Source organism: Salmo trutta, chromosome 23 (assembly GCF_901001165.1).
Source record: "Salmo trutta chromosome 23, fSalTru1.1, whole genome shotgun sequence".
Taxonomy (NCBI): Eukaryota; Metazoa; Chordata; class Actinopteri; order Salmoniformes; family Salmonidae; genus Salmo; species Salmo trutta.
The window spans coordinates 27,408,245-27,417,184 of record NC_042979.1 but is presented as its reverse complement, the minus strand read 5'-3'; the positions used below and the strand labels follow the sequence as shown (position 1 = coordinate 27,417,184).

Genomic DNA, 8,940 nt, shown 5'->3' with positions numbered 1-8,940 from the left:
ATCCGAACTGCTTTGAAAGGTAACACGTTATTAGGATATAGTCAAGTGCAGATGGTAATAGTTCAACCAACTTTCCAATAACCCTAGCCCAACCCTGAACTTCACCTCCAAAGAAAGCGGTTACAGATTATAGTTTCAGCATTTATAGATGATCTTAAGGGGACAGAGCAAAGTTTAGTTCACTGACTAACAATCAGGGTAGTTCAATCACATGCCTTACAGCTGAACTTAAGGTTAAATACAACTGAAGAACTACATTAAAATGGCATAGGCCTGGCCTTGTATCATACAAGGCCAGGCATATGCCATTTTAATGTAGCTCTTCATAATCTCTACATCACAATGCAAAAAAAATTATGCATTTTCAGATTTATGATCATTTCATTAAATCAATAAAAAGAAAAAGCGAGTTTTATCATGCTTTTTATTCTCAGTGTTATGCAACTTTAGAAGTATAAATATCTGTTTTAATATACAACATCTATGACATCCATAGAGGTTTCCTTGGGCGAAATACCAAAACTCAAACATTTTTATTGCACAGATCCTAAAAGACAAAACATAGTAAGCAAGTTCATCTAATGCTAGTTTCACACAAAGGAAAAACGAAACAAAAAACTAGCAGGACCATGTGGGACCCGACGGATGTTGAAACAGAGACAGTCTAACAGCACAACTGGGTGGCTGGGTAGGTGAGGAAATCACAAACATCAAACATATTTCCTGTGATGTAGTACACAGATTTGGCAAATCAATTACACAATATACAAAATATACATCCATGAAGAATTTGTAAACAAACATTGAATGTGCTTTTTTTTAAAGGATTTAAATGTCAATCGTCAGAAACAAAAGGCATGGAGACAAATATATGCTCCGTCATTCAAAGAAAGTGTTTTCGATTAATTTATGTCTGTATTCAGAGCCTGTTTGACAGGGGACAAGATGAGCTCCATAAGACATTTATCTCAATCATTCTTATCCTACTCTCCCTCTACTACTACAACTAGGAGGGGAAAGGTGTCTAATATTAAAGGTGAATTTCTCTTCTGCCCAAATGTTTGACAATACATTTACAATAACTAATGAGAATAGTAAAACTTCAGATTCGGTTAACACATTTAAAAAATCTCTACAATCAATCTTATTTGTCTACAATGTGCCTTCTTGGGTACAGTATGTAATTTATGTAAATATATTATGTCCAGTTTATACTATTTTTTGTTTGCCTCTCTAAGATACAGTAGATTGTTTATTTTTATGACATATCCTACATTATAGAGTTAATATTGTATCGCCTAATTAGAAACCTACTTTGTTTGATATTTAGGGTATGCAATCAAAAGGCTTGACAGCTGAACTACAGGACATCCCTATGTCAGTGTAAAAGAAGTCAACTGTTTTCTGATACACAAAGCTAGTATCATCATCTAAACATCAACTGTCTAGAATAATGACATTTATGTATATGAACTAAGGTTTGTATATTGGTGCATTTTGTTTTTACAAAATCCGTCCTTTCAAGCCTATTGTTAGCTAGACATGTAACTGGGCAGTTTCATCTGGCCGATCTGGTACATAAATGTAGGCTACTGCATCACTTACGGAAAAAGAAAAGTCTGGAGAAGAACGAAAACGACAAAAACAATACAAGGCTAGAACACAACTTCAGTACTGTAACTGAAATCTAATCTCTTGCAACCCTGACATTCTCAATACATTTGCGTGACGTTTACTTGAATTGAAGCCCTTTTTAAATTGACCATACCCGAAAATACATTTCACATTGTATGAATGTCTGTCCGTACAAATATAAACACAACTGGAAAACACCCAATAGATGCAGACTCCTTAAAAACAGACTGACAAATCTCTTCCATAGTGTGGCAAACATACTTACAATTGTTGGTTTATTCTAACTCCTTGGAGCTTGCATTCTACACATTGTCATAATAACATACATATTTTCTCCTGGGCTCAGCGAAGTATCAATTTTACAAGTTCATTACAATTCTTCATACATCATCACGATTGAACGCATTCTTGGGAACCACTTGCCCCTCACAGTTGTTTTTTGTTTCATTTTCAACACTACATTTGAGGAAAAGCACAATTGCCCATGTAAGCTGTTTTCTCCTCAAGTAAAATTCTGAACATATCAGAATGTGTTAAAATGACTGTTAGAGAGAGGATGTATTTTGGATAGATATAGATAGACATTACATTAGCTTATTCTAGACCACAGAATTATCAAGCGGAACTTTATTCTGAAATGACATATCATCGAGTATACAAACATGACATTGCAAAATATATATATATACAAAACAAACACATATATTCACTTAAGCCCATGTATCCCAATTTTTACAGTTAGTTTTGTCATACTTATGTACACAATTGCATAAAAATCAAAGGTTTAGAAATGTAGAGATGTGAAAGGAATGTGAATTACACCATAACCTGCTAAGAACAGCAAGTTTTTTTATTTATTCCCCCTTAACTCTAAGGCCCCTTCCACTAAATAGGATTCCAGAACCGTAAGATGATTCCATATTTAATAGTTCTAGGTGAGAAGCACAGGACATAGTGCATACCTGCTGTGCACCGCTACCCAAAACAAAAAAACACTTCACCTCTAGGTAATAATAAAAAAAAGTGACAAAGTATCTAAACAAACTTTTGGTGATATTTGACTTGTGTATGACGCTTGCCAGTGAATGATCTGCATCACTGTCACACAACTAAAATGGTTCATCGGATGACATGCCATGACTAGCGTATTTTCACCTCACAAAGCTTTTTGAGTGGGAGTGAAATAGTTCAGTCTACACGCATCGAAAGTCTGCTACCTTCAATTTCAGGTGCTCTTAACCCAGAACTCTAAACCCAGAGTGCAATTCAAAACCTTGGAAAAGGCTACTTCCTTACTGCCCACTGACATTTTGATTGCACATTGCACTCCGCTGTCGATTAAAAAATAAAACCTCAACAATCACAGGATACAAATTTGACACTTTCTTCACACAGCAGAGGACCACAAATGAGCAGCAAATCATTGTCTACATTCAGTCCAAAAACATTACACATTTACAGTATTGCCCAAGCATACGCTTACACCACTACATACACACACACCCTTTCAGGATAACACACCTCTCTCACGCCATATAAACACTGAAGTAACAGCTACCCGGTTCACAAAAAAATAAGGTATGATGACACTATGAACAACTAAAATGTCTGCCTTGTCTTATCTTGGACATACCGCAAAAGTAAGGGTGGATGCTGTCTTATTTTTTAAATTCCGCATTTCCTTTGTTTGCAGGGCCGCGTGGCGACTCCTTGGTTTGCTTGTGTCGGGCCGAATCTTTGTCTGAACCTGAACCCTCTTTCACCAAGGTAGCCACTCTCAAAGTCTCTCTCTTGGTGTTTTTCTGTGTAGACGCTGCCTCTTGACCCGACTCCCTTTTCTTCTTGTCAGCCTGTTCCTTTCGGCTGCAGGCTACCTGTTTATCAGAGTTAGTGACCCTGGATTCAGCTTTACTGTGTTTGGCCTGGGGGGTGCTGTTGCTGGTGGAGGTGGGTGTTGGCCCTGTGGTATCCACCCCACCCAGACTCCTATGAGAGTCTGATCTAAGGCCCTCTGACCTGGGAGCCTCTACCCTCGGTCTCCCCTGATCCTCCCTGGAGGTCTGGACCACAGCCTCCTGTCCGGTGCTGCCGCTGGCCCTGCCTGAGAGAGCTCCACCGTTGGGTGTGTGTGCTTCTCTTCTCATGGCTAGGGCCGGCAGGACTGGTACAGGGGTAGACTGGGAGGGAGCGCTGGCTCCAGTCAGAGCCTCTTTTTGGGCCTGCTGTTGGGCTGCAGCAAGGACCGGCGCTGGCTCTTTCATTACTGGGGTTGCAGTTGGGGCAAGAGTTTTGTGAGGGGGGGATTTCTGTTTTGAGTCTATGATTTGTCTAACAGTTGAAGTAGTGATTTCCTTTTGTTTTGAGATCATTGAGGTTGAGGCAGAGGTTTTGTGAGGGGGTGATTTTTGTTTTGAGTCCAGGTTATCTTTGATGACTTGGGCTGGGGTTGGGGCAAAGGTGTGGAGTTCTGGTTCTTTCTGTTTTGGGTCAGAGTGGTGTCTGACAACTGGGGTTGGGACAGGAGTTTGGCACAAAGATTTGTTTAGTTTGGAGTCTGAACTTTCTTTGACGATGTGGCTTTGAACCGAGGTTTTGAGTAGGAGTTCTTCCTGCTTTGAGTCTGGGATTTCTTTGACCATTGAGACTGTAGTTTCTTGCTGTTTTGAATCCAGGCTTAAATTGACGACTGGGGTGGGAGTTTTCACTTCATACCTCTCCCTCTCTTCCTCAGATCTTGGCTTAGTTTTGGGATTGAAGGTTGTTTGATTTGTTGAAGCAGGACTTGGTGGTGATTGTTTCACTATCAGCACAGGACTCGTCTCTTTGGTATTCACATCAGCAGTTTGCTTTTTAGGGACTCTGATTTCTGCCTCAAGAGCCCCTTTGACCCAAGTCTTTTCAGCAAGTCGGTGTGTTAAATATGGCTTCTCTCGCTCTCCAGTCTTTGCAATGCTACCCTTTGTCTTTGGTGAAGTGGGACCTTGTCTAATTTGCTTTGCTACACTACTAATAGCTACCTGACTGCCAATGGGACAAGCATCTTCACAACACCTCTGTGTTGCTTCTGTTTTAGCAGTTGCAGTGTCCAAAATTCCTTTAGATAAGACACATTTTACATCCACTTTAGGACTTGTCTCTCTGACTTCAGCCATTTTATCTCTTGCTGCGTTTGCAGCTTTGAGCTCCTCAACAGCAGACACACTGGCCGGTTCACTGTCCTTGTTTAGTACTGGCCTGTTGCTTTGAACCTTGTCCGAGTTTTGAGTTTTCCCTGTGGCGTCCTGTCTTGGAGACATTTGACCACTTGTTCGGTTCATATCTCCAAGACTAGAGATTGGAGCAGGGATGGACGTTTGTGTTGTGGTCACTGTCGAGGGACTGCTGTATACCATCTGCTGCTTTGACAGGTATGAAGTCTGCTCTAAATTATATTTTACAACTGTAGTGATGCTACTTGTATTCTCAGCTGGTCTTTGTTTCTCATTGCTCTGCAGGTAACTGGGCCCTGACTGACAATCTGAACTTTGCTTCACTGGTACAGCTGCATGAGGGGCTGTTGCTTGAACCTCCACCTTTGAGGCAGGGAAGGATGCTGCAGTATTTTTGGGACTCTCCGTCTTTGGAACGACAACTGTATCCGGTGTCTTGGAGATATCGGTGTTGTTTTGCTGTGCGGGGGCTGGGGTCTCTTGAGGTGGCTCCACCTCCTCCTCCTGGTCTTCGTTGCTGACCTCCCGTATGGAGGGCGTCTTCCCACAGTTGGAGAAGTGGGTGCTGTGGCGGAATGCCCTATGATCGTGAGTTATCATACTGGACCTGCTCTCTTGTTTCCCCCCAAAGTCTGAGACCTCCGCCTTGGAGAGAGCCGTTGGGGGTTCATGGTGACTAGGTCTGTCGTGTGGCTTCTCACCACTGCTATTGCATTTAAGCCCAGTGTTGGAAATACTAGCCTCCTCGTTGGCGGGAATTGGATTGCTAAGGGCCACAACAGCTCCAGGGCTTAGTATACTGGTGGGGGGGCTCTTCTGCTTGTCAGATGGTTTTAGCAGGGGAATCAACACCTGCCGCTCAACTGGGCTTTGCAGCCATGTGGGCGTCCCTATCGAGCCCATATCACTGTCAGACATCTTAGAGAGGCAGGTGTCTGTTTTAGACACCCTTGGCCCGGAGAGCAGGCCAATGTCTAGGGTGCCCTCCAGGGGTTTCAGGGAGGAGACCAGACGCCCCTCCAGCTTGTACTCTGAGGAGGTCTTCCTGAGGGAGCCTTCACTGGAGGAGATGAGCTGGAGTTTCTCCACTGCACTTCCCTCTCCTCTCCCAGCAAATATCTTGGGGTTCAGGCCCTCAGGGTTGGAGTGGACGCTACCCATGGTACCCTTGACGTGGTCTAGAGCCAGGGCCGAGTCCAGCTGAAGACTCTTGGACCGGGTGGACCCAAAATGGAGGCTCTCATGGATGACGGGAGAGAGTCGACACATGCAGTCTTCTCGCTCCTCGAATGACTGCCTCTTCCGGGCAAACTCCATGTTGGGGGCCTTGAAGTCAAGCCTGTCTGGCTTACCACCCTCCTTGCTCTGCCTGGACAGCTGCCACTCAGTCTTCTGGGGGCTCCAGTCAGGGTGGATGGAGCACAGTGGCGAGTCAGAGCTATTGCCCACTAGTGGTTCAGGGCTGCCTTCACTGGCCCGAGTGTTCAGCTTCTTGTACAGGACATCTTTTACAGTGGTGCTGGCAGCTTTGCCTTCCAGCGAGACTGTCTCTGAGCCTTGGCTTCTGCCCTGGCTTCTTCCTCCTTCAGCACCAGACATATCAGATTCCTGTAGTGCGTCCTGCTTCTGCAGGGACTCTCGCCTCTCTGACCAGTCCTGTCTTTTCATCACCACCTTGGCTTTCAGTTTCTCCTTCTCCAGCTCCTCCATAGACTCCTGGCGGCCCACTTTGCGTCCAACTGGCCTCTTGAGGCAGCCCTGCTCTGCCGGCCGGACCCGGGTGATGGCCGGAGGTTCGCAGGACGTCTCCTCCAAACTCTGCAGGGTGTGGTGGTCCCTGTCCCCAGGCATCAACTCTTCTCCCTGGGACTCTTCCTGGGTCACCTCCAGGTTGTGCTTCCTGGAACACATGTGCTTCTTGTCGCCCGTGTAGGAGGGCGACAGCTTCTCCTCCGACTGCACCCGCTTAAGGAGCGGCGAACGGGGAGGCTCTGCGCTCTTGGGACGTGCCATGTGGCGGACAATGGTAGGGGGCGAGTGCATCTTGACCGGGAATGCTTGGGTGGTCTTGGAGATCCCCATGGACCCATGGCTAAGTAAAGGAGAGGGTGAACGCTGCGGGGAGGTGGGCTGGGGGGTCGGGGATGGGGTGCGGGCCAGAGGGGAGAGGGGAATGCTACCGACAGACTTGCGACGGCCCTGTCGGAGCCTCTGGCCAGTCAGTTTGGGGCCCAGGCCGTGCAGGGTGCTGGGACGGATGTGGCCGGAGCCTGCGGGGGAGTTTGGAGCGCTGGAGCTGGGAGAGCTACTCTGAGAGGAGTTGCCACCTGGAGAAACAGAGGGAAGGACGTTATTCAACTATAATATTTAATAGTGTTAAATATTGTACATTCATCCTAATTTAACAAACATTGATTGTTTTACTGATACACACCACATGTATTTTATTGATTAAAATGTAAATGAAAGACGGTCACTCTCACCTGACTGATTGAAGTCAGGGGTGGGTCGGAAAGCTGCAGTGGGGGAGCGGGGAGACATGCTGTGAGTAGGGGAACCTGGGAGACTCTCCCCAGAGGACAGGGAGCGGTTGAAGGAGGAGAAACTACGGCTGGTGTGGAGCAGAGGGGAGGGCTGCATGGCAAAACGCCTGAACACAGACCGCCGCCTGTGGGGAAAAAGGAGAGAAGACACGGTCAGTCTATCACTATGAGGCCCAGGCACTCCCTAGATTAGATTTGTGGTCTAGACTCTAGATAGTTTAATCTAAGAGAATTATACTTCAAATGGTGTTATTACTATATATGCGTTCTGGCAAAGAGCGCAAAGAGAGAAGACACTGAATCAGTCCACCACTATAGGGCCAAGCTAGAATGTTCCACAGAAAATGCAATTTTTGTAGGTAGAAAATAGATGTGTAGTGTTGTGACATCTATGATCATTGTTCTTAAAATGGTGGTAAACAATGTACATAATATTCCCGAGTAATCAATTAAACAATTCAGTGAAAGAAAAAGGAAAGCCAGAGTAAGATCTTTGAAATGAAAAACTTAAGACTGACATGTGACGAGGGTTGACATTGTCAAGCAGTGACAGAGTTTTAGCACCGTTGCAAGGAGCCACAGCTACACCCTGTGGTTCTACTGTATATGACTAAATCTGGACATGTAAGCTGTTCAAATTTACTAGCGACCTCTACAGAGCAGACTAATAGAGATTTACTTCATTTGTATTTATTATGGATCCCCATTAGCTGCTGGGGTCCTGCAAAATTAAGGCAGTTTATACAAAAAAAAAAAAAAAAACATGAAAATATATTCACAACACTGTGTGACCTCAGGCGCCTACTCCACCACTACCACATATCTACAGTACTAAATCCATGTGTATAGTGCGTATGTTATCGTGTGTGTGTGTGTGTATGCATGTGTCTGTGCCTACGTTTGTGTTGCTTCACAGTACCCGCTGTTCCATAAGGTGTTTTTTTTACCAGTATTTTTAAATCTCATTTTACTGTTTGCATCAGTTACTTGATGTGGAATAGAGTTCCATGTAACCATGGCTCTATGTAGTACTGTGCACCTCCCATAGTCTGTTCTGGACTTGGGGACTGTGAAGAGACCTCTTGTGGCATGTCTTGTGTGGTATGCATAGGTGTCTGAGCTGTGTGCCAGTAGTTTAGACAGACAGCTAGGTGCATTCAACATCAGCCAATTGCAAAAAGCCCTTTTTTGTGGCAACTGACCACACGACTGAATAGTAGTCAAGGTGCGACAAGACACAACTAGGGCCTGTAGGACCTGCCTTGTTGATAGTGTTGTTAACTATTAGATATAGTTCATATCTAATAACAAAATGGTTTCTCGTATAGAAAATAACACTAAACCAAACACGAATCTCTTGCCTTTCTTGCGTCTTCTCCTTCTTGGGCTTCTTGGTGCGTCGGACCATCTTGCTCCTGTAGCTGTTTCTCCTGGCAGGCCCTGTTTTGATGAAGGTGTTCTCAAACGCAGTGGTGGAGATGGCTACTCTACTGCCACTCTGGAAAGGAAGCAAATACAGAGATCCATAAGATAAACTGGCACAAAATGAATGA

General features: G+C 44.7%; 1 protein-coding gene across 7 annotated transcripts in view; it reads right to left on the bottom strand.

Annotated features, from left to right (window-relative positions):
- Positions 1–407: 407 nt before the first annotated feature.
- mast4 (microtubule associated serine/threonine kinase family member 4) overlaps positions 408–8,940 on the bottom strand; it is a 166,596-nt gene continuing 158,063 nt past the window's right edge. For all 7 annotated transcript variants that reach the window (XM_029709662.1, XM_029709663.1, XM_029709664.1 and 4 more), the window contains 3 exons: positions 8,749–8,885; positions 7,328–7,512; positions 408–7,171 (listed from right to left, as the gene is read on the bottom strand). In XM_029709662.1, the coding sequence (XP_029565522.1) occupies positions 3,294–7,171; positions 7,328–7,512; positions 8,749–8,885 (4,200 nt within the window). In that variant the 3' untranslated portion in view covers positions 408–3,293. The remainder of the gene's footprint in view (positions 7,172–7,327; positions 7,513–8,748; positions 8,886–8,940) is intronic.